Here is a 25,120-nt window from a genome sequence, read left to right as displayed (position 1 = left end):
TGAACTACCTGGAAATGATATCAAGGAAAATTAAAACCACAACACAAATGAAGAGACGCAAAAACTGGTCAACCAAAGCCCAATAAAAAGTTGATTAACAGGTGCCACTTTTCATGTGGTTGGACACTTTAGCTTTTAATCTTCCATCTAGGGCAACATAAGAATTTAATCCTAAACCTTTTCTAATGTTCTCAATTGACTAAAATCTGGTCTTTATAGGCAAAAAATAAATAAATCCAGCCAATTTGGTATCCAAAATTTGAGGCCATTGTAAAGGGTAAAAATCATAAAATACAACTTACTTTTCCTTTTTGTTGCGCTTCCGACAAAGGAAAAATCCCACCACTGCGACTATGAGGACCAAGATACCAAGAGCTGCTCCAACACCTCCGTAGACACCTGCTTTTAATATTGGACCTGTGCATCTGGGTCCAGTATAGATGTAAGTATTTGTATCTGAACAGCTGTATAAGGAAAGAAAATGTAATGTTACTAAGCAGAACCCAACATAAAAAACAATACTACAGCAGCGAACTATGGATATGTTTCCAGATGTTTTCCCCTGATTAAACAATTATGACTTTTAAGAAAGTCACAAAAATTGTCACAAATGCTTTCCAGTTCACCTTTGAAGTGATTTTATGTACATAAGATTTTTTGGTAAATTTTTGAAACATTGTGTAAAACATAAACCTTTTTAGTTTAAAAATGGCATAAAAAGTTAAAGAATTCCAAGACAAGCTGCACTCGACTGTAGTGGTAGCTCACAAGGAGAGTAAACAGTGCAAAATCAGAGAAGTCCCAGCACTCATGGAAGGTGTAGCCACCTCATATCTTTATCTCATCACATTGATCCAACATCTGTGCCTGATGAAGAGACCCGAGTAGTCTCGAAATCTTGCAAATTTTTACAATCCTTCCAGTTAGCGTTTTAAGATATCAACGACTGAGGACTCTCAAATGTTAATATTTTTCTATCTACTGGCTACCACTGTGCAAAGATACATATTTTTCCTGATCCAAATAAATGTTTCAGCCCATCCTGAGCTTTTTACAACAGTACACAGGGTAAGGATATTAACACAAGCCTAAAGGAAATGAAATAACTGAAATCAGTGTTAAATTAGGAAGTCCGAGACAATACATGGACTGAAAAAAGATTAGGGAGACATATTTGAAGTAGCGATTAGGGTTGAGCGAAACGGGTCGAACATTTTCAAAAGTCGCCGACTTTTGGCTAAGTCGGGGTTTCATGAAACCCGATCCGACCCCTGTGCGGGGTCGGCCATGCGGTACGCGACTTTCGCGCCAAAGTCGCGTTTCAATGACGCGAAAAGCGCCATTTCTCAGCCAATGAAGGTAAACGCAGAGTGTGGGCAGCGTGATGACATAGGTCCTGGTCCCCACCATCTTAGAGAAGGGCATTGCAGTGATTGGCTTGCTGTCTGCGACGTCACAGGGGCTATAAAGAGGCGTTCCCGCCGACCGCCATCTTACTGCTGCTGATCTGAGCTTAGGGAGAGGTTGCTGCCGCTTTGTCAGAAGCAGGGATAGCGTTAGGCAGGGTCCATTAACCACAAAACCGCTTGTGCTGCAGCGATTTGCACTGTCCAACACCACCCTCGGTGTGCAGGGACAGTGGAATTTTTTTTTTTTTTTTTTTTCCCCTCAGCGCTGTAGCTCATTGGGCTGCCCTAGAAGGCTCCCTGATAGCTGCATTGCTGTGTGTACGCCGCTGTGCAAACCAACTGCTTTTTTCAAAGCACAAATCCTCTTGTTCCTTCCTTTCTGCACAGCTATCTTTTTTGTTTGTCCACACTTTTTATTTCATTTGTGCATCAGTCCACTCCTTATTGCTGCCTGCCATACCTGGCTGAGATTACTGCAGGCAGGGAGATAGTAGCTGCCTGCCATACCTGGCTGAGATTACTGCAGGCAGGGAGATAGTAATTGTAGGACATTCCCTGTTTTTTTTTTTTTTTTTTTTTTGGTGGGAGATTAAGATTGGCAATTTGGCATTTCTGCTAGAGTGCCATCCCTGTGTGTGCCATCTCTCTCACATAGTGGGCCATAGAAAGCCTTTTCATTTTTCTGTATTTTTTTTTGTGGGGTGTATAAATTCTCCCTGATAAAAATACAGTGGGAGATTAATATTGGCCTTTGGGCTTGTGTGCCAGTCCTGAGTGTGCCATCTCTCTCACAAATAGTGGGCCATAGAAAGCCTATTTTATTTTTTTTTGGGTTTTATAAATTCTCCCTGAAAAAAAGGGAGATTAATATTGGCCTCTGGGCTTCTGTGCCAGTCCTGAGCGTGCCATCTGTGCCAGTCCTGAGCGTCCCATCTCTCTCACAAATAGTGGGCCATAGAAAGCCTATTTAATTTTTTTTTTGGTTTTATAAATTTTCCCTGAAAAAAGGGAGATTAATATTGGCCTCTGGGCTTGTGTGCCAGTTGTGAGCGTGCCATCTGTGCCAGTCCTGAGCGTGCCATCTCTCTCACAAATAGTGGGCCATAGAAAGCCTATTTAATTTTTTTTTTGGTTTTATAAATTTTCCCTGAAAAAAGGGAGATTAATATTGGCCTCTGGGCTTGTGTGCCAGTTGTGAGCGTGCCATCTGTGCCAGTCCTGAGCGTGCCATCTCTCTCACAAATAGTGGGCCATAGAAAGCCTATTTAAATATTTTTTTGGTTTTATAAATTCTCCCAGAAAAAAAGGGAGATTAATATTGGCCTCTGGGCTTCTGTGCCAGTTGTGAGCGTGCCATCTGTGCCAGTCCTGAGCGTGCCATCTCTCTCACAAATAGTGGGCCATAGAAAGCCTATTTAAATATTTTTTTGGTTTTATAAATTCTCCCAGAAAAAAAGGGAGATTAATATTGGCCTCTGGGCTTCTGTGCCAGTCCTGAGCGTGCCATCTGTGCCAGTCCTGAGCGTCCCATCTCTCTCACAAATAGTGGGCCATAGAAAGCCTATTTTATTTTTTTTTTGGGTTTCAGAAATTCTCCCTGGAAAAAAAAAGGGAGATTAATATTGCCCTTTGGGCTTGTGTGCCAGTACTAAGCGTTCCATCTCTCTCTCTCTCTCAGTCAGTGGGCCATAGAACGCATATTTTTGGTTTTATTTGTTTTCTAAATTCTCCCTGAAAAAATCATTTTATTTTATTTGGTTTCTAAATTCTTCCTGATAAAATCATATTTTTTTTATTATTTTTATTTCTAAAGTCTCCCTGAAAAAAAAAAAAAAAAAAAACAACCAAAAAAACAGTGGGAGATTAATATTGGCCTTTCTGCTTGTGTGCCAGTCTTGACTCCTGGGTGTGCCATCTCTCTCTCTCTCTCTCTCTCTCTCTCTCTCTCTCTCTCTCTCTCCAATTGTGGTCCATAGAAAGCCTATATTTTTTTTCCTTGATTTGGGTTCTAAAATCTACCAGAGAAAATAACTACATCAATCATTGGTAGAAAAATATTGGCCTCTGGGTTTGTGTGCCACTCCTGACTCCTGTGTGCGTCATCTCTCAGTCAGTGGGCCATAGAACGCCTATTTTTGGTTTTATTTGTTTTCTAAATTCTCCCTGAAAAAATTATTTTATTTTATTTGGTTTCTAAATTCTTCCTGATAAAATCATATTTTTTTTATTATTTTTTTTTCTAAAGTCTCCCTGAAAAAAAAAAAAAAAAACAGTGGGAGATTAATATTGGCCTTTCTGCTTGTGTGCCAGTCTTGACTCCTGGGTGCGTCATCTCTCAGTCAGTGGGCCATAGAACGCCTATTTTTGGTTTTATTTGTTTTCTAAATTCTCCCTGAAAAAATCATTTTATTTTATTTGGTTTCTAAATTCTTCCTGATAAAATCATATTTTTTTTATTATTTTTTTTTCTAAAGTCTCCCTGAAAAAAAAAAAAAAAAACAGTGGGAGATTAATATTGGCCTTTCTGCTTGTGTGCCAGTCTTGACTCCTGGGTGCGTCATCTCTCAGTCAGTGGGCCATAGAACGCCTATTTTTGGTTTTATTTGTTTTCTAAATTCTCCCTGAAAAAATCATTTTATTTTATTTGGTTTCTAAATTCTTCCTGATAAAATCATATTTTTTTTATTATTTTTTTTTCTAAAGTCTCCCTGAAAAAAAAAAAAAAAAAACAACCAAAAAAAACAGTGGGAGATTAATATTGGCCTTTCTGCTTGTGTGCCAGTCTTGACTCCTGGGTGCGTCATCTCTCAGTCAGTGGGCCATAGAACGCCTATTTTTGGTTTTATTTGTTTTCTAAATTCTCCCTGAAAAAATCATTTTATTTTATTTGGTTTCTAAATTCTTCCTGATAAAATCATATTTTTTTTATTATTTTTTTTTCTAAAGTCTCCCTGAAAAAAAAAAAAAAAAAAACAACCAAAAAAAACAGTGGGAGATTAATATTGGCCTTTCTGCTTGTGTGCCAGTCTTGACTCCTGGGTGCGTCATCTCTCAGTCAGTGGGCCATAGAACGCCTATTTTTGGTTTTATTTGTTTTATAAATTCTCCCTGAAAAAATCATTTTATTTTATTTGGTTTCTAAATTCTTCCTGATAAAATCATATTTTTTTTATTATTTTTTTTTCTAAAGTCTCCCTGAAAAAAAAAAAAAAAAAACAACCAAAAAAAACAGTGGGAGATTAATATTGGCCTTTCTGCTTGTGTGCCAGTCTTGACTCCTGGGTGCGTCATCTCTCAGTCAGTGGGCCATAGAACGCCTATTTTTGGTTTTATTTGTTTTCTAAATTCTCCCTGAAAAAATCATTTTATTTTATTTGGTTTCTAAATTCTTCCTGATAAAATCATATTTTTTTTATTATTTTTTTTTCTAAAGTCTCCCTGAAAAAAAAAAAAAAAAAAACAACCAAAAAAAACAGTGGGAGATTAATATTGGCCTTTCTGCTTGTGTGCCAGTCTTGACTCCTGGGTGTGCCATCTCTCTCTCTCTCTCTCTCCAATTGTGGTCCATAGAAAGCCTACATTTTTTTTCCTTGATTTGGGTTCCAAAATCTACCAGAGAAAATAACTCCATCAATCATTGGTAGAAAAATATTGGCCTCTGGGCTTGTGTGCCACTCCTGATTCCTGTGTGCGTCATCTCTCACTCAGTGGCCCATAGAAAGCATATAGTTTGTTACATTTGTTTTCTAAATTCTCCCTGCAAAAATCTATTTTTTTTTTTTTGGGGGGTTTCTAAAGTGTTCCTGAAAAAAATAAAAATAAAAAAAAAATAATAGTGTGACATTAATATTAACATTTGTGCTTCAGTGACAGTCCTGCGTGTGGGGCATCTCTCTAATTTGCAGCCACCAAAAAAAGAGTGTGTAACATTGGGCCTGATTTTCGCTGTGGTCTCACCAACCTGTAAAGGGGTAGCTAAATCATACAGAAGTTATAGCTCACCGTGTAAGTTGTGTGACTGCAACAAATAACGTTAGTTTGGTTACGTTTTTAAAACAATGAGGAAGTCTAGTGGAAGAGGTCGTGGCCGGGGGCGTTCATTGTCAGCTGGTAATGAGGGTAGTGGTAGTGGTGGAGCATCAGGTGGTCGTGGGGGAAAAAATATTGCACCTAAGTCTGGAGCTGTGGAGCCAGGTTCGTCGTCCGGCTACACAAGGCCTCGAACGCTCCCTTTTCTGGGATTAGGAAAACCGCTTTTAAAGCCGGAGCAGCAAGAGCAAGTTTTGGCTTATCTTGCTGACTCAGCCTCTAGCTCTTTTGCCTCATCTCGTGAAACTGGTAAAAGTAAAAGCAGCGCGTCGTTAGTGGATGTTCACGGTCAGGGACAAGTCACTTCCTTGTCCTCTTCAGCAAAAACAACAACAGAGAAGAATGCAGCAGGCGACACAACGGGTTACTCCATGGAGCTCTTTACACATACCGTCCCTGGCTTAGAAAGTGAAGCAGTTAACAGTCCATGCCCATTACAAATTGAATCTGACATGGAGTGCACTGACGCACAGCCACAGCCAGACTACTATGCTGGTCCTTTGACTCAGACCACAACATTGCCCTCGCAGGGTGCTGATCAAGAATCAGACCCTGATGAGACTATGTTGCCCCATCACGAACGCTATACCACCGAACGACACGGTGACACAGACGAAGTTGCGCAGGAGGTACAAGAAGAGTTATTAGATGACCCAGTTCTTGACCCCGATTGGCAGCCATTGGGGGAACAGGGTGCAGGCGGCAGCAGTTCTGAAGCAGAGGAGGAGGAGGGGCCGCAGCAGGCATCAACATCGCCACAGGTTCCATCTGCCGGGCCCGTATCTTGCCCAAAACGCGTGGCAAAGCCAAAACCTGGTGGAGGACAGCGTGGCCATCCGGTTAAAGCTCAGTCTGCAATGCCTGAAAAGGTATCCGATGCTAGAAAGAGTGCAGTCTGGCATTTTTTTAAACAACATCCAATTGATCAGCGCAAAGTCATCTGTCAAAAATGTTCTACTTCCTTAAGCAGAGGTCAGAATCTGAAAAGTCTCAATACTAGTTGCATGCATAGACATTTAACCACCATGCATTTGAAAGCTTGGACTAACTACCAAACGTCCCTTAAGGTTGTTGCACCCTCGGCCAATGAAGCTAGTCATCAACGCAACATCCCTTCCGGCAGTGTAGGACCACCATTTAGCGCACCACCTGCTGTATCTGTGCAGGTATCTTTGCCAGGCCAAAGCAGTCAGGGTCAGGGAATCACCAGTTTCGTAGTAGGAAACACTGCATCTAGGGCACCGGCGGCAACAATACCATCTCCCACCGTCTCTCAGTCTGCCATGTCCACCGGCACCCCCGCTAGTTCCACGATCTCCAGCTCTCCAGTCCAGCTCACCCTACATGAGACTATGGTTAGAAAAAGGAAATACTTAGCCTCGCATCCGCGTACACAGGGTTTGAACGCCCACATAGCTAGACTAATCTCGTTAGAGATGATGCCCTACCGGTTAGTTGAAAGCGAAGCTTTCAAAGACCTGATGGACTACGCTGTACCACGCTACGAGCTACCCAGTCGACACTTTTTTTCCAGAAAAGCCATCCCAGCCCTCCACCAGCATGTTAAAGAGCGCATCGTCCATGCACTCAGGCAATCTGTGAGCACAAAGGTGCACCTGACAACAGATGCATGGACCAGTAGGCATGGCCAGGGACGTTACGTGTCCATCACGGCACACTGGGTAAATGTGGTGGATTCAGGGTCCACAGGGGACAGCAAGTTTGGGACAGTTCTGCCTAGCCCACGGTCTAGTAAACAGTTGTCTGTAGCCGTTCGCACCCCCTCCTCCTCCTCCTCCTCGTCCTCCTGCAGAAGCAAGAGCTCGTCCACAGACCGCAGTCGCACAAACACTCCATCCGCACCTGCCACTGTTGCACACCAGGTCTCCCATTATGGGGCAGCTACTGGCATACGTCAGCAGGCTGTATTGGCTATGAAGTGTTTGGGCGACAATAGACACACCGCGGAAGTTCTGTCCGAGTTCTTGCAGCAAGAAACACAGTCGTGGCTGGGCACTGTAGATCTTGAGGCAGGCAAGGTAGTGAGTGATAACGGAAGGAATTTCATGGCTGCCATCTCCCTTTCCCAACTGAAACACATTCCTTGCCTGGCTCACACCTTAAACCTGGTGGTGCAGTGCTTCCTGAAAAGTTATCCGGGGTTATCCGACCTGCTCCTCAAAGTGCGTGGACTTTGCGCACATATCCGCCGTTCGCCTGTACACTCCAGCCGTATGCAGACCTATCAGCGTTCTTTGAACCTTCCCCAGCATCGCCTAATCATAGACGTTGCAACAAGGTGGAACTCAACACTGCACATGCTTCAGAGACTGTGCGAACAGAGGCGGGCTGTTATGTTTTTGTGGGAGGATACACATACACGGGCAGGCAGTAGGATGGCAGACATGGAGTTGTCAGGTGTGCAGTGGTCGAAGATTCAAGACATGTGTCAAGTCCTTCAGTGTTTTGAGGAATGCACACGGCTGGTTAGTGCAGACAACGCCATAATAAGCATGAGCATCCCCCTAATGCGTCTGCTGATGCAAAGTTTGACGCACATAAAGGATCAGGCGTCTGCACCAGAGGAAGAGGAAAGCCTTGATGACAGTCAGCGATTGTCTGGTCAGGGCAGTGTACATGACGAGGTACCGGGCGAAGAGGAGGTGGAGGATGAGGAGGATGATGGGGATGAGTATATTTTTAATGAGGAAGCTTTCCCGGGGGCACGGGAAATTGGTGGCGTGGCAAGGCCGGGTTCTGGTTTTTTGAGGGACACAAGTGACGTAGATTTGCCTGCAACTGCCCCTCAACCAAGCACAACCGCAGATTTGACAACGGGAACTTTGGCCCACATGGCGGATTATGCCTTGCGTATCCTCAAAAGGGACACACGCATTACAAAAATGATGAACGATGACGATTACTGGTTGGCCTGCCTCCTTGATCCTCGCTATAAAGGCAAATTGCAAAATATTATGCCACATGAGAACTTGGAACTAATATTAGCAACAAAACAATCAACTCTTGTTGACCGTTTGCTTCTGGCATTCCCTGCACACAGCGCCCGTGATCGTTCTCACACGAGCTCCAGGGGCCAGCAGACCAGAGGTGTTAGAGGGGCAGAAATCAGAAGTGGCGTTGGACAGAGGGGTTTTCTGACCAGGTTGTGGAGTGATTTTTCTATGACCGCAGACAGGACAGGTACTGCAGCATCAATTCAAAGTGACAGGAGACAACATTTGTCCAGTATGGTTACAAACTATTTTTCATCCCTTATCGACGTTCTCCCTCAACCGTCATTCCCATTTGATTACTGGGCATCCAAATTAGACACCTGGCCAGAATTGGCAGAATATGCATTGCAGGAGCTTGCTTGCCCGGCAGCTAGTGTCCTATCAGAAAGAGTATTCAGTGCTGCAGGTTCAATACTAACAGAAAAAAGGACTCGTCTGGCTACCCAAAATGTAGATGATCTAACCTTCATTAAAATGAACCACAACTGGATTTCAAAATCTTTTGCCCCACCCTGCCCGGCTGACACCTAGCTTTCCTATGAAAAGGTCTTGCCTGTGGACTATTCTGAATGACTTTTCCAATCTCGTAATTTTCTTCACCTGATTGTCCAGCATACGACATGTTTCCACCTCACGAAATGGCCAAACTCCCCACACGGGGCCGTGCTATCGCCACTTTGCGCTTGGACCCTTGAGAGTGCTGTTTGTCTGAAGAGGTGGGTGTGGCCGCTTTTGGTCGACGGCACTGCCACTGGGTCCCTCATAGTACAATAAAGTGTCTCTGGCGGTGGTGGTGCGCACCCAACGTCAGACACACCGTTGTAATATGAGGGGCCCTGTGCCTGTACCGCCGGCCACAAGACAGTTCCCCCCCCCAGCTCAAACAGTGCTGTACCACTAGCAAAATTATCTCTCACAGCTTCACCAATGTGTAGTCTAGCCGCTGACATCCTTCAATGCCTGGCACTGACAATACCATTGTTTTGACATTTTTGTTATGTTAGGCCTTCGATGCCTGTCTGCGGTCCATTCTTTCAACTACTACTACACTGACCAGGTCACTGCTGCCCGTGTACCCCTGGAACCAATTTAAAATTGCCTACAGCCATGTGTTATTATTTTAGGCCTTCGATGCCTGTCTGCGGTCACTCCTTCCACTAGGCCTCCACTGACCACACCACTGCTGTCCGTGTACCCCTGGAACCAATTTAAAATTGCCTACAGCCATGTGTTATTATTTTAGGCCTTCGATGCCTGTCTGCGGTCACTCCTTCCACTAGACTTCCACTGACCAGACCACTGCTGCCCGTGTACCCCTGGAACCAATTTAAAAGTGCCTACAGCCAGCCCAATTTTTTTATTTTAGGCCTTCGATGCCTGTCTGCGGTCCATTCTTTCAACTACTACTACACTGACCAGGTCACTGCTGCCCGTGTACCCCTGGAACCAATTTAAAATTGCCTACAGCCAGCCCAATTTTTTTATTTTAGGCCTTCGATGCCTGTCTGCGGTCCATTCTTTCAACTACTACTACACTGACCAGGTCACTGCTGCCCGTGTACCCCTGGAACCAATTTAAAATTGCCTACAGCCAGCCCAATTTTTTTATTTTAGGCCTTCGATGCCTGTCTGCGGTCCATTCTTTCAACTACTACTACACTGACCAGGTCACTGCTGCCCGTGTACCCCTGGAACCAATTTAAAATTGCCTACAGCCATGTGTTATTATTTTAGGCCTTCGATGCCTGTCTGCGGTCACTCCTTCCACTAGGCCTCCACTGACCACACCACTGCTGTCCGTGTACCCCTGGAACCAATTTAAAATTGCCTACAGCCATGTGTTATTATTTTAGGCCTTCGATGCCTGTCTGCGGTCACTCCTTCCACTAGACTTCCACTGACCAGACCACTGCTGCCCGTGTACCCCTGGAACCAATTTAAAAGTGCCTACAGCCAGCCCAAGTTTGTTATGTTAGGCCTTCGATGCCTGTCTGCGGTCCATTCTTTCAACTACTACTACACTGACCAGGTCACTGCTGCCCGTGTACCCCTGGAACCAATTTAAAATTGCCTACAGCCAGCCCAATTTTTTTATTTTAGGCCTTCGATGCCTGTCTGCGGTCCATTCTTTCAACTACTACTACACTGACCAGGTCACTGCTGCCCGTGTACCCCTGGAACCAATTTAAAATTGCCTACAGCCATGTGTTATTATTTTAGGCCTTCGATGCCTGTCTGCGGTCACTCCTTCCACTAGGCCTCCACTGACCACACCACTGCTGCCCGTGTACCCCTGGAACCAATTTAAAATTGCCTACAGCCAGCCCAATTTTTTTATTTTAGGCCTTCGATGCCTGTCTGCGGTCCATTCTTTCAACTACTACTACACTGACCAGGTCACTGCTGCCCGTGTACCCCTGGAACCAATTTAAAATTGCCTACAGCCAGCCCAATTTTTTTATTTTAGGCCTTCGATGCCTGTCTGCGGTCCATTCTTTCAACTACTACTACACTGACCAGGTCACTGCTGCCCGTGTACCCCTGGAACCAATTTAAAATTGCCTACAGCCATGTGTTATTATTTTAGGCCTTCGATGCCTGTCTGCGGTCACTCCTTCCACTAGGCCTCCACTGACCACACCACTGCTGTCCGTGTACCCCTGGAACCAATTTAAAATTGCCTACAGCCATGTGTTATTATTTTAGGCCTTCGATGCCTGTCTGCGGTCACTCCTTCCACTAGGCCTCCACTGACCACACCACTGCTGTCCGTGTACCCCTGGAACCAATTTAAAATTGCCTACAGCCATGTGTTATTATTTTAGGCCTTCGATGCCTGTCTGCGGTCCATTCTTTCAACTACTACTACACTGACCAGGGCACTGCTGGCCGTGTACCCCTGGAACCAACATCAGAAAATATAAAAATAAGTATTTTGCTTATAAAAAAGAAAATACTGGTGAGATATCAAATGCAGACATTTTAACATTAAAAACAAACACACAACTCTAATCTGGTACAGTACTAAAAATGGCCACCAGCTACAATTACTTTCTCCTGCAAGTAGTTAACTGAAAGTTTTTTTAAATTGAAAACACACATATGGCATCCACCGAGTGTTGTCCTGTCGCGTCTTCTTTATATTATTGCCGAGAAGATGCAAAATAATGAAAATAATAAAATCATTAATTACCAAAATAATAGAGAAAGTCAACACCACATTGCAAATAAACATTCATTCCAAATAAAGAAGCAGGGCGCGTCCGAGGGTGAGTATATACCTAATAAGAATATAATCACCCTCGGACGCGCAATGCTTATTTCCAACAGCCTTCCTTCCTAAGAATCAGCCCTTCCGTCGTGTAGAGAGACGTTGTGTTACACTCCAAGGTGTTCCCCAGGTTGCCTTTCCTGAGCTTCGATCTTCCGGCTCTCGTTTAGTAGTTCTTGGAAACTACTCTGCATTAGGCCTTCAAATTGGGTATGGGGTGTAGAGAGATGGTGTGTTCCACTCCAAGGTGTTCCCCAGGTTGCCTTTCCTGAGCTTCGATCTTCCGGCTCTCGTTTAGTAGTTGTTGGAAACTACGCTGCATTAGGCCTTCAAATTGGGTATGGGGTGTAGCGAGAGGGTGTGTTACACTCCAAGGTGTTCCCCAGGTTGCCTTTCCTGAGCTTCGATCTTCCGGCTCTCGTTTAGTAGTTCTTGGAAACTACACTGCATTAGGCCTTCAAATTGGGTATGGGGTGTAGAGAGAGGGTGTGTTACACTCCAAGGTGTTCCCCAGGTTGCCTTTCCTGAGCTTCGATCTTCCGGCTCTCGTTTAGTAGTTGTTGGAAACTACGCTGCATTAGGCCTTCAAATTGGGTATGGGGTGTAGCGAGAGGGTGTGTTACACTCCAAGGTGTTCCCCAGGTTGCCTTTCCTGAGCTTCGATCTTCCGGCTCTCGTTTAGTAGTTCTTGGAAACTACACTGCATTAGGCCTTCAAATTGGGTATGGGGTGTAGAGAGAGGGTGTGTTACACTCTAAGGTGTTCCCCAGGTTTCCTTGCCATTGCTTCGGTCTTCCGACTCTCGTTTAGTAGTTGTAGAAAAGTACACTGCATTAGGCCATACAAAATGGGTATGGGGTGGAGAGAGATGGTGTGTTACACTCCAAGGTGTTCCCCAGGTTGCCTTTCCTGAGCTTCTATCTTCAGGCTCTCATTAAATTGTGGTTAAATGGAACAACTGCATTTGGCGTACTAGTTGGTTTGGGGCCTACTATCGGTGTCTGCCACTCCTTGCTGTTCTCCTCCACTGAACAAAGCTGTGCCGCCTGTTTACTACGGTTGCCAATTTTGAACTGCATTTCGACTACTTACTGATTTGGCCCTACTCTCTGTGTCAGCCTCTCATTCCAGTTGTCCTCCACTGCAATGCCCCCTGGTTATTCCTGTGTTACCAATTTTGAACTGCATTTAGCCCACTTTCTTCTTTGGGCCTATATCTGTGTTTCCACTTCATCGTGCCCATTGCCCAGCCAGTGATAGATGAGTCTGCTGGTACATTGACCCATAACGCAACATTCCCCGTGCACGCTACACAACAACATTGTGACCCTGCTGAAAGTCAGGTTGCTCTTCCCGCATACCATACCACCTTACACGGGGACAAAGAGGAAGGTGCAGATGAAAGTGCAGGTTCCTTCATCAGGTGGGGGGAGGAATACTAGTTGGCGACGTCACTGGCACAGGGCCTCTCATAGTACGCAAAAGTGTTGCTGCCGGTGGGAGGCGCCCCCGCCGTGCAAACACACCGCTGTACTTTGAGGGGCCCTGTGCCAGTGCCAATGCCAACGAGTGGGCCCCCCCTGCTTGCTCAGGTTCACAGCACTTGCAAAGTTGAAATACTTACCTCTCCCTGCTCCACTGCCGTGACGTGGTCCAGATTTCCTGGGCCCACTAATTACTTGAACCAGCCCTACCCCCCACAACTTTAGCCAAATGACCCCCAATTTCAAATGCCTTCCAATTATTATAAGGTAAATTACGCTTGACAAGCTTCATTAAGAAGAATGGATGGTTTTGACATTAAAATGGCCACTCTAGGTGTTTTCCTGGCCCCCACTCACTGCCGACTATGCTGCCCCATTGACTTGCATTGGGTTTCGTGTTTCGGTCGATCCCGACTTTACGTCATAATCGGCCGATTTCACTCGACCCGACTTTGGACATAGTCGGGTTTCGCAAAACCCGGCTCGACTCTAAAAAGGTCAAGGTCGCTCAACTCTAGTAGCGATACAAACAAAATATAACCATGTAATTGCCAATAATTTAGGAAATAAAAAATGATCAATGAAACGTAGGTGACACCACCATGTCCATCAATGTGATGTAATAAAGAAATAAGAGCGATTTTTTACTTTGCTCAAAATTCTTGAAGCGCGTGCCTCAGTTCCAAAAAAGGGCAACAAATAGCACAAAACAAAAAACATGTGACTTAAAAAAATTGTCAATGATGCATTGGGCATATAAGTCAAAGGTACGATTTGCCCCGGAGGTTAACATTATTGTTTTGCTCTCCAGGGTACAAATCTGACCAGAGATAAATGTTTGCCTGGAATTTTCAAGTTCTCATATTTGTGTCTTTTCTCCAAGTTGTCTGATTCCCTTCCATACACCAAAACATATTTGAATTTGAATAATATTTTACAAGATTGCGTGGTCAAAATAGGGACTTTTCTGAAAATCACCCAGTCCACATATTCGAGCCGACAGATACTGCCAATATCGATGCTATCGATATTCCATAGATATCCCAGATGAGTACAACCTTATAATCTCACTTAATATTTTCATCTAGATTTCTATGTACATTATTACCCTTTTCTTTTTACAAATGACTGAATTTATATCCTCACCAAACATATTAGGAGCAGTAATGAACGAATACATTTGGCACTATTTGTTACTCCCACGAATAGTACACTATTCCAAACTATTCGTTGCTCGGCGAGTAATTTGCTATTCGCTTCAGTATATTCGAGTGACCCTCCCAGCATGCCTTGCACTTTATTTGCAGCCAATGAACATGCTGGGTTGGCTTGCCAATCATTGTAATGCCGGTGCCATCTTTGGCGTGGCATTACTGTGATTGTCTGGCCTTACAGTGTCATAGGGGCCTGGCCTGGTGGCATGCCTTGCGAGCACGTAGTGCAGAGAGGGATGGATCCGTAGCACAAAAACAGGCAAGAAGAAGTAGTGGTTTGATTACAGGTAGAACTCGGTCAACTGTTCCACAAAGCCCTACCACTCAGCTAGCTAACATGCCAAGGGTGCGTTGTTCCTCTGTATGGCAGGTTTTTTTCTGAAATTCCTTCAGACAAAACAACTGTAATTTGCATCATCTGCCAAACCAAGTTAAGAAGAGGCAAGAACACTGCCAACCTGAGCACCACCAGCATACAAAAGCTCATGGCAGCCAAGCACCCCAGAAGGTGGGCAGAATGCCTGGGCGCAAAATCTCTGTCTGAGGGTCAAACCACTGCCCCTTCACCTGTGTTACGGCCTTCGCAATTTTCTGTCCATGAAGAAGGCACTGATGGCTCCCGCCCACAATGTGCAGTTGCACAGACAACAGTCAGCAACCACGTCCAGTTAGTTGTCCTAGTGTAGAATTCAATGGTCCCTGGCTCAGATGTTTAACAGAAAGCAGAAATATCCACCCCATTACAGGTCCAAACAGTAATGGGGTGGATATTTGTCTGTCCAAATAGTCTCTGGTCTTTATTTTCAGGGCTGGCCTTTTTAAAGCCCAAAGATCAAAAGGAAATACAGCGTTACATAATAAATTGACAAGAATATAGATTATGCAATGGGTTGTCATACACATCCTGGGATACAAGATAGATTAGGTGAGAAGAATGTGGGGGTGCTTTGCACATGTCTGCGTTTTATGAGATTCTGGCTGAACATTCAGAATTTCTGGGTGGATACAGACAAAAACAGACACATATCGTTAATCTGGACAAAAACAACTTATGTCCTTGACATTTCTAAGAAATATTGACCACTGCTATGTGGAATGTCCGGGAAATTGTCCACCTGTAGTCAGATGATAATTAAAAACATATGACCTCTTGCCCAACCAATATTCAATAATTCCTATTTTATTCAGAATGGAGATTAACCATTTCTTTAACAATTGCCAGATTGCTAGCCCTGGAAATGTTGCCATTTCAACATGTTGGAACTGAGTCTTTCCATGACCTCTTCGTGTTGGCAGCCCCACAGTACTCGATTCCCAGCCACCACTGTTTTTCTTGGTGTGCCATCCAGGCATTACATAAGCATGTGTTACACAATACCAGCCGTGCTCTGACCAACACAGTCACAGGGAAGGTCCACCTAACCATGGACAAGTGGACAAGATCTTGTGGACAGAGATGCTGCATTTCCCTTATAGCACACTGGGCTAACCTGATGGAGTCTGGGACAGAGCCAGACACCGGGGCATCACACATCTTACCCTCTCCGAGAATAGCGGGCCCAACTTCCATCAGGGTTTCAGTCTGCTAGTATTCCATTTCCTCCTACTCGTCATGCTCAGTGGAATTAGCCTACCCATCACTCCCCTGCTGGGAAATCTGCAGTACTGCCTTGGCAAAGCAGCAGCACGCTTTGCTGAAGCTCATCTATTTAGGTGATAAAGCTCACAACACAGCAAAGCTGTTGAAAGGGATAAACGAACAGACCAATCAGTGGCTCTCCCCGCTGTACCTTCAACCAGGTCTGGCCGTGTGTATGATAATTGGTATACCTTGGTGGCAGCTTTAAAGTTCAGCAAACTAGTACATGTTCCATGCATGGCCCACGGCCAAAAACATACCCTGACTTGACGAACCTACTTGCCAAGGTACACTGTGTCATCACACATTTCGGAAGGTCATCTCTGGCTTTCACCGGTCTAGCTTCGCTGCAGCTGCGCTTTAATTTGCCTGGTCACCGACTGATTTGTGACCTGCCCACACACTAGAATTCTATCTTTCATATGCAGCACGGTGGCTCAGTGGTTAGCACTGCAGCCTTGCAGCGCTGGAGTCCTGGGTTCAAATCCCACCAAGGATTTTGTATGTTCTCCTCATGTTTGCCCCCTGCCCCAAACCTGCAGTTGCACAGACACAACTCTCAGAAACCATGTCCAGTTCATTGTCCCAGCACAGCATTCCGTTTTCTCTTGTCAGCATATATGTCTGTTCATAAATTGTTTGTCAGATAGGGCATACATATCTGTTACCACTTTACATTGTCCGGTGGTGAACAAAGACCAATGCCAGCTTTTCCAGGCTCCTAAATGAGAATTGAGTCTCTTTATTAAACTGTCGCTTCCCTTACATTTTCTAAATTTGGGTCCTAAAAAATAAATGGTGGTGGGGTATTGCCCAGTTTCAGTGCATTGTAAGCACATCTTAGAGACTGGGTTAATACTCACCACAGACCTATTCAGGTCACAGCTTTCACATATTGGAACATGGTCATTGCCACGCTAAGGCCTTTTCTTAAGCTCTGTAGCATGGCCTGTCACCTGAGTAATACACTCAACAGACCTCGACACTCTCTGGGACATATCCTGTCATTACTCCATTGTTGCTCAAAACCATGCAAAAGATACAATCTGCTTGGTTGGGTAGTTTTCAGAAGAAGTACATAGGCTTGTGCAGATTGGTCAATCAATGGCACTCCTGTCTCTTTCCCTTGAGGAGGCTGCTTCCAAGTAAAATGAGGCTTGTACAAGTGCAGCACCCCAGGTTACCGGTTGCTGCAGTGATGCAGCTTTTCCTTCGGGGAAGGTGATGTCATGCTCAGAGGCAAAGGAGTTCTCTTCACCAGGTAAGGCACACACATGCAACACATTCTGAATCCAGGCCAGGAGGGGGAGATCAGGACCTGGATTCAGGGGAGCTTCCCTATGCTTTATGTATACTGACCTGGAGGAGGAGCTAGTGAGTTGTTCACAGAGAGTTGGTCCTGGGAGACCAAGCAGAGCAGACAACTAGAATAGACGCAGTGCAGAGAGAGAGGCCTGGCAGCCACATGGGAGCTGCAGCCTGTGGGAAGGAGTAACCTGTTGAGTTGCATGTGGAGCAGCCAGAAGGGAAGGAGCACAGGAGAGAGGCAGAGCTCAGAGGAGAACTGTGGCAGGGCACCCTCGGAGCTGAAGTGCAGAAACTGGGTACCGGAAGCCCGAGGCTATTGTGGACTCTAGGACACAGAGCAGAACTGGAGGGCACGACACTACACGTTACCTGCCCGCACCACGCTTGAGACGCAGGAGCACCTGAGGAGCCCGGGGCATGCTAGAGCTCAGAGGGGAACTGTGGCAGGGCACCCTTGGAGCTGAAGCGCAGAAATTGGGTACCGGGAGCCTAAGGCTTTCATGGACTCTAGGACACAGAGCAGAACCGGAGGGCACGACACTACACATTACCTGCCCGCACCACGCCTGAGACGCAGCAGCACCTGAGGAGCCCGGGGCATGTTAGAGTCCCTGTAAAAGGGCTCAAGCTGCCCGTCGTGCAGGTACCTGTCTCAAAACAGGGGGAAACTGGAGGACCCCGTAGGAAGCTTTAGGCAGCAGGGACCTCACCTTGAAAGGCGCTAGTTGGAAAGGCTCATGGACCTCTACTGGTACAGGAGAACTATCATTTGCCTCTGAGCAGGCCGGACCACCATCACCTGTGCCTGGTACCCTGGACTGTGGCCAGAAACCTACAGTAAACCAGGTAAAGACTTACAACCTGTCTCCTCCATTTATTCACCGTCCTCACCATGTACGCCATACACCATAAGACCCCTGGGGACCCCTCTTCACCTGTGGGAAGTGTAACATCTGGGCTGCCGCAACATCCCCCAGGGGACCCCTCTAATGCAGTTCACAGTCACCCTATTGACCAAACTCCACAGGTGGCGTCACGACAAACTTTGAACATTTAACCCCCTTTAACGTTGATGCCCAGGGCAACGGACCAGGTCGCAGCCACCGTGACATCCCTCTTTGCGACCGGATGCGGTACCAAGTACCCCACTGCCCTGGGGGCGCGTCACATGTTCCTGACGTGGGTTTCAGGCCTGACAGTCTGACCACAATACAGGCCCTCGCTTGTTACACTGGATTCAGAATTTAATTCTAATGGTTTTGGTGTCTGGTAGAATCCAATTTCCTGACATTGATCATACAGCTCCCCATTTCCTGTATTATATTCTCCGTACAGCGGATTCACCCACTATGACAGTGGCTCCATTGGGATCTAGTGGCAAAAATGAACTGTGTAGCTCACAAAACTCAGGTTTCACAGCACATACTGGCCCTCTGAAAATGTGAGTGCGCATAATGATATGGTGGTTGACGTGGTGTTGGTGGCGGGCGAAGCCCAAAATTCAAATTTGCATATTTTAAAAACCTGTGAAATGGGAGAGTTGAGAAACTAGACAGGTTATTACTCCATATCTCTGTTTTTTAAGACTGTCCTGTGACCTGAACTTCAATAATGGTGGAGCTTATTCAATTTCCCCATAAAAAGACAAGTTTATAATATCCAGAGTTAATTGGTTTAGGCTGGAATACTGTATAATAGTTCTTTTGTTTAAAAATAAATTGAGAAGCAGCATTTCAGGAAATTCTGAATTAATAGAAATAATTCCATTTTTCAGACTGCACATCTATCAGAAAGTGCAGCGTTGCTTGAATGTCATCTCACACTGGGGAGGACCCACCATGCCAACAAATTACTAGGGCAGCCCTTATAAGGAAAACTATGTAATGCCTCCTTTCTCCTGAAGGGGTGCTCTTGGAAAATTGAACACTTGGTGGTACCTTCCAGCAAATTTTACAGCCAATCACTGGAGGTCTCAGGAGCAGAATCTTTAATAACCATAAATGTCACATTATTAAAGACATAAGATCTAATATACTTCCATATCATAGTTAGATTCTATTAACACGATGTTTGTAGTGTCTATTCAGTGTAAACAAACGTTACGTTTTTAAAGCATACGTATCCATAGGCAAAAAAATGGAAAACTTGTTTATGGTCATTACACAGATGTCTGGAGCATAGCAACTATACTTTGTAAATTAAGGAGTTTATTTTATCAGCCACGGAATTTCTATTGGTTCACAGCTATTTTCCTTTCAATGGACATTTCTTCTTACAAAAATAGGGAGCCCAGATGGGCGCAATATTTGTCACCTGCCATAGCTAATATCGTTATGTCTGTGTGGGAGGAACGGCATATTTTTTTGTCGGCTGCGTCCGAACTCCAGTCCCATATCAAGTGGTATGGTCGTTATTTTGATGACCTGCTTCTGGTATGGGATGGGACTGAGGAGGCAGCCAAGGAATTTGTTGCTTTGATGAATCAGAATTATTTTAATCTGAAATTCACACATAAAATACAGAGAAATAAAATAGATTTTTTTAGATATATATTTGGAATTTTCACCAAGAGGACTCATTATTTCTCCATTCAGAAAAGGAACTGCGACAAACTCTACACTCAACATGCAACATCCTGCCATTCAATTAAAACAATACAAAAGCATTCCATTGGGTGAATGAATGAGAACTAAAAGAAATACATCTTTAGGCCTCTTTCAGACGTCCAGATAATTCCGGTACCGGAGAAATCGGTACCGGAATTATCTGTGTCCGTGTGCTCACGTAGCACATCAGTGTGGCACACGTGCGGCATCCGTGTGCCGTCCGCATGCCGCCTGAGGACCACACGGACCGTGCAGGAGAGACAGCGCTACACTAAGCGCTGGCCCCCCTGTGCGGTGCTGAAGCCGCATTCATCTCTTCTCCCCCGCAGGAGAGAAGAGATGAAAGATCAAGTTTTTTTTTGTTAAAAATAAAGTGCTTGTGACTCACCCCTCCCATCCCCCGTGCGCCGCCCGGGCCCTTGCATAGAAATACTCACCTAGCTTCCGCGATGTCTCCTCTCTCCTCTCAGCGGCTGCAGCCTGTGCTGTGTGAGCGGTCACGTGGGACCGCTAATTACAGTGAGGAATATGCGCATATTCCCCCACTGTAATGAGCGGGACCACGTGACCGATCACACAGCACAGGCTGCAGCCGCTGAGAGGAGACATCGCTGGAGCTGGGAGCTGGGTGAGCATTTCCTAGCAAGCGGGGGGGCGCACAGTGGATGGGAGGCGGGAGGGGGCGCATAAACTTTATTATTAAGGGGGAAAAAAAAAGATGATTCATCCCTTCTTTCCAGCGAACGCTGCTGGGAAAAAGGGATGAATTCTGGATTCAGCACCGCACGCGGGGGGGGGAAGGGGGGGCAGCGCATAACTGTAGCGCTGTCTCTCCTGCGGGCGGTATGTGCACATGGAGGAGAGTGCACACTGTTCTCTGTGTGCACGTGTGCGGCACGTATTGCGGTACGTGCTGCCGGCGAAAAACGGACATGTCTCCGTGTTTTCAACACGGAGACACGGTCCGTGAAAACACGGAGACATGTGCATAGACCCATTCATTTGAATGGGTCTACGAGTGTCAGTGTCTCCGGTACGTGAGAAAACTGTCACTACACATACCGGAGCCACTGACGTGTGAAAGAGGCCTTAGATAGTGTGTTCCTAAAGGAACAAACTAAGGTTAATGAACCTGTGAGAGAGCGGAGACACTCTAAATGGATGTTGGATAGAGCAACTCACTCAAAAGCAGGCAAGACGTTGTTAGTGCTGGCGGAATGCACCGAGCAAATATAAGGATAGTAAAGGTGTGTTCACAGCCCGGGGTCCACCGTGCAGGAGTGGGACCTGCTGCTAGTTAATGGTGGCAGTATATGGTGGTACTACACCAGAATAGACATGGGTTCTGTCACCCGGTCTGTATAGAAGCAAACCCTGGTGCTTCACAGAGTCCAGGGAATAAAGGTAACGCTGTGCCCTGTTAGCAGTCACAGGGTGCAGCAAATGGATACTAGTGGGATCCCTGCAATTCACCCCCACTATGCTGGTGATTGATCATGCTCTGACCCTCGGTGGATTTTGAGCTCGCGCCTGAGGACGCCCTGAGTCAGATGCAGAGATCAAGTGGGAGTTCCCACCCTACACTGATGGATTGTCTGGAAACTGGAGATAGCCGAACAGAGCGCGTACAGCACTGCACTGGCGGTCACTGCTGGTTAGACGCAGCATATATTGTGCTCTTAGTTGTAGATTAGCCCTGTCAGGCGCTAGTTAACTCCAATATTCACGAGCATTCAACATTAGCAGGAATGGGAATGATTAAGGAGCAATCACCAGAACAGGCATACAACCCCAGACACACAAAAACAGGTTTATACTAGCGCATGGCCGAGCGAACCTTTTATAGCTGCAGCTCTCCAGGACCTTCCTAGTGGACCAATAGGAGCTGCTACAGGGCCTGAGCGTGTGACAACCGACCTCCAATGAGAGGTCTTTCCTTGGGCATGCTCAGAAGCGGACTTAGTCCCAGAAGCGCGTGCTCACTGCTGAACAGTGTTGGTTATAATGCCTGGAAGGGCAGCAGTAACCAATCGCCCAGTATCTGTCCGATCCAGGTGCTGGGACCGACGTCTCTGTTGAGCAGGCTCCACTGCAGCCGGAGGAGAATGAGAGACCGCAGCGGAGGTGGTTTGAGATTCTCCCTGTGCAGCGGTGGGAACTTGACACCTAACAGACATGTTATAGGGCAAAACATTAAATAATATAGAACCGGTTTCCAAACAAAGTACATTTGTAACTCAATATAGTCCTCAGTTTACGGAAATATAAAATATTATAAATAGATACTGTATATACTAATCTTATATCAAAATGACACCTTAAAAAATATTCTGACACAACCCATTAGATTTTATGCCAAAAGAGCACCATCATTAGGTGATATATTATCACCCAGCTTGTACATGAATAATATGCTGCTAAAATAGAGACCATGGTTAAATATAGTGGGATTTTATAAGTGTGGACATCGCACATGCATATGTTGCGATTATGAGAAAATACAAGGGAATTTAACTCTATGGTAACCAATAGATCCTACAAAATTAAATCTTTTATTAATTGCAATAATCCTTATGTAGTATACTGTATCTAATATCATGCCTAACATGTAGGGTCCAAAATGTAGGTTGCACGACAAATTCATTGAAGGTTAGAATTAGACGACGCTTGTTGGATGCAGCAAGTAATAAAATAGTCAAGTGCTGTGCAGCATCTAAACATTTTGCCATTCATCACAATGGGAACACTGACATATGTAGGATCATTGGAATAGAAAGGGTGTTTAAACCTTTTAGGGGTGGTGATTAGGGTTGAGCGAAACGGGTCGGCCAGATTCAGAAGTCGCCGACTTTTGGAAAAGTCGGGTTTCATGAAACCCGACCCGACCCCTGTGTGGGGTCGGCCATGAGGTCGGCGATCTTCTGATCTGGAATCGGAATTCCGATACCGAGTTCCGATATGTTTAAGATATCGGGAATCGGTATCGGAATTCATATTTAAGTGTAAAATAAAGAATAAAAATAAAAAAATATTGATATACTCACCCCCGGACGCGCCCTGGTTCTCATCGGCAGCCTTCCTTCCTAAGAATGAGCGTCTGAAGGGCCTTCGATGATGTCACGGCTTGTGATTGGTCACGTGAGCGGTCACATGGGCGTCACGTGACCAATCACAAGCCGCGACGTCATCTAACGTCCTTCAGGCGCTAATTCTTAGGAAGGAAGTGTCCGAGGGTGCGTCCGAGGGTGAGTATATTGCTAATAGGTATATACTCACCCTCGGACGCGCCCTGGTTCTAACCCGCAGCCTTCCTTCCTAAGAATCAGCGCCTGAAGAACCTTAGATGACGTCGCGGCTTGTGATTGGTCGCGTGACGCCCATGTGACCGCTCACGCGACCAATCACAAGCTGCGACGTCATCGAAGGTCCTTCAGGCGCTCATTCTTAGGAAGGAAGGTTGCCGGTGAGAACCAGGGCGCGTCCGAGGGTAAGTATATCAATATTTTTTATTTTGATTCTTTATTTTACACTTAAATATGGATCCCAGGGCCTGAAGGAGAGTTTTCTCTCCTTCAGACCCTGGGAACCATAGTATCCCATTGCACTGCATTGGGTTTCGTGTTTCGGCCGACCCCGACCCCGACTTTTCTATAGGATCGGCTGATTTCACTCGACCCGACTTTTGAAAAAGTCGGGTTTCGTGAAACCCGACCCGATCCTATAAAAAGAAAAGTCGCTCAACCCTAGTGATGATCATCACAGAAAATTATTGAAGAGAGAATCATGGTGGAAACCCCCCCAATGTATACATTGTGAACTGCCATGTATTGGTGATCTTATACAGTTTTACTTGATAACAATTTTTCACCACTTGACACTGGGTCTTTTGTCATTACTGATTTAGTATCTCCTGTTGCAGGAGGAATCATTTTCATACCCTATATGAGGACGGATCCCTGGTTGATTTTTGAAGCTAAGCTCCCTGGCCTGGGGTCGAATCCCCTCACTTCAGAGGTGTCACTTTTTTGTTTATTTTTAATGATTACATTAAAAGTTACGTTTTAATGCACTATTCTCACTGAATGCTATATACAGGCAAAAAAGGCAAGCTCAGGCCACACTTCCATTTTTGAAGACAAAAATGCATAAGGGTCCAAATTCCCCTATTGGCATTGATATTGAGCTTGAAATACTTCTGCACCACCCTCTCAAGTCGTTCACAACGTATCAGACTTGTACTCTATTCTGCTGGTGCACAGGCTGGTTTTAAAAAATGTGTGAAATGACTCAAAGAAATTGCTTATGTCACTTGTGCTGCTGCTGTCAATGTTTTTGTGGTGACGCGGTTTGTATCCTAGAACTGGGATGCACATTGTGTGTTAGGGCTAGCGGAATGCACCAAATAATAAGATAGATAGAATAAGGTGTGTTCACAGCCCGGGGCCCACCGTGCAGAGATGGAACCTTCTGCCAAGTAATGACAGACTATATGGTGGTACAATGTGAATACACACACGGGTTAACTTCACCCTGTGTGAAGGAAGCGAACCCTGTTAAGTCACAGGGCTGCAGTACTGCACACAAGAGCGCAAGCAAGGAGTCACCGAGCTCAGTCCCAAGACTTGGGATCTGAGTCCGTCTAGACTACTTGCGCTAGAGACACCGCTAAAGGGGTGTCAGCATAACCAAAATAATAATTAACGATGCACGAGAGTGCGTGCGGTGCCGCACTGGCGGACGCCACTAACCACCCAGGCTTGGGTCAGGAAAGCGCTGTGAAAGCGCACGGCACCGCACTGGCGGTCACAGCAATTAGACGCTGTATGGTGTGCTAAGTGCTAATGGCTAGGTCGGGCGCTAGATAGCAATCATCCACCTTCCGCGAGCAGTCATCCAATAGGGAGGGGATTTTAAGGAACGACTTTCACTCACAACACACACACATTTACAAATGTACACGAGCGCATGGCCGTGCGGTCATGCGAACCTTATGTAGCTGCAGCATGTACATGACCTTCCCAGAAGGACCAATGGGAGGCTGCCACAGAAGTTGAGCACCTTCAGGACCTTCCTTGAGGACCAATGG

At 45.6% G+C, this 25,120-nt stretch overlaps 1 protein-coding gene across 1 annotated transcript in view; it reads right to left on the bottom strand.

Annotated features, from left to right (window-relative positions):
* The window catches only part of LOC138674352 (mucin-17-like), a 122,535-nt gene that overhangs the window by 5,799 nt on the left and 91,616 nt on the right, over window positions 1-25,120 (bottom strand). The window contains exon 10 of the mRNA XM_069762207.1: window positions 303-464. Within this exon, the coding sequence (XP_069618308.1) occupies window positions 303-464 (162 nt within the window). The remainder of the gene's footprint in view (window positions 1-302; window positions 465-25,120) is intronic.

This window comes from Ranitomeya imitator, chromosome 4, assembly GCF_032444005.1.
Source record: "Ranitomeya imitator isolate aRanImi1 chromosome 4, aRanImi1.pri, whole genome shotgun sequence".
Classification (NCBI taxonomy): Eukaryota; Metazoa; Chordata; class Amphibia; order Anura; family Dendrobatidae; genus Ranitomeya; species Ranitomeya imitator.
The sequence above is the reverse complement of the archived record's forward strand: the minus strand, read 5'-3'. Positions and strand labels throughout refer to the sequence as shown.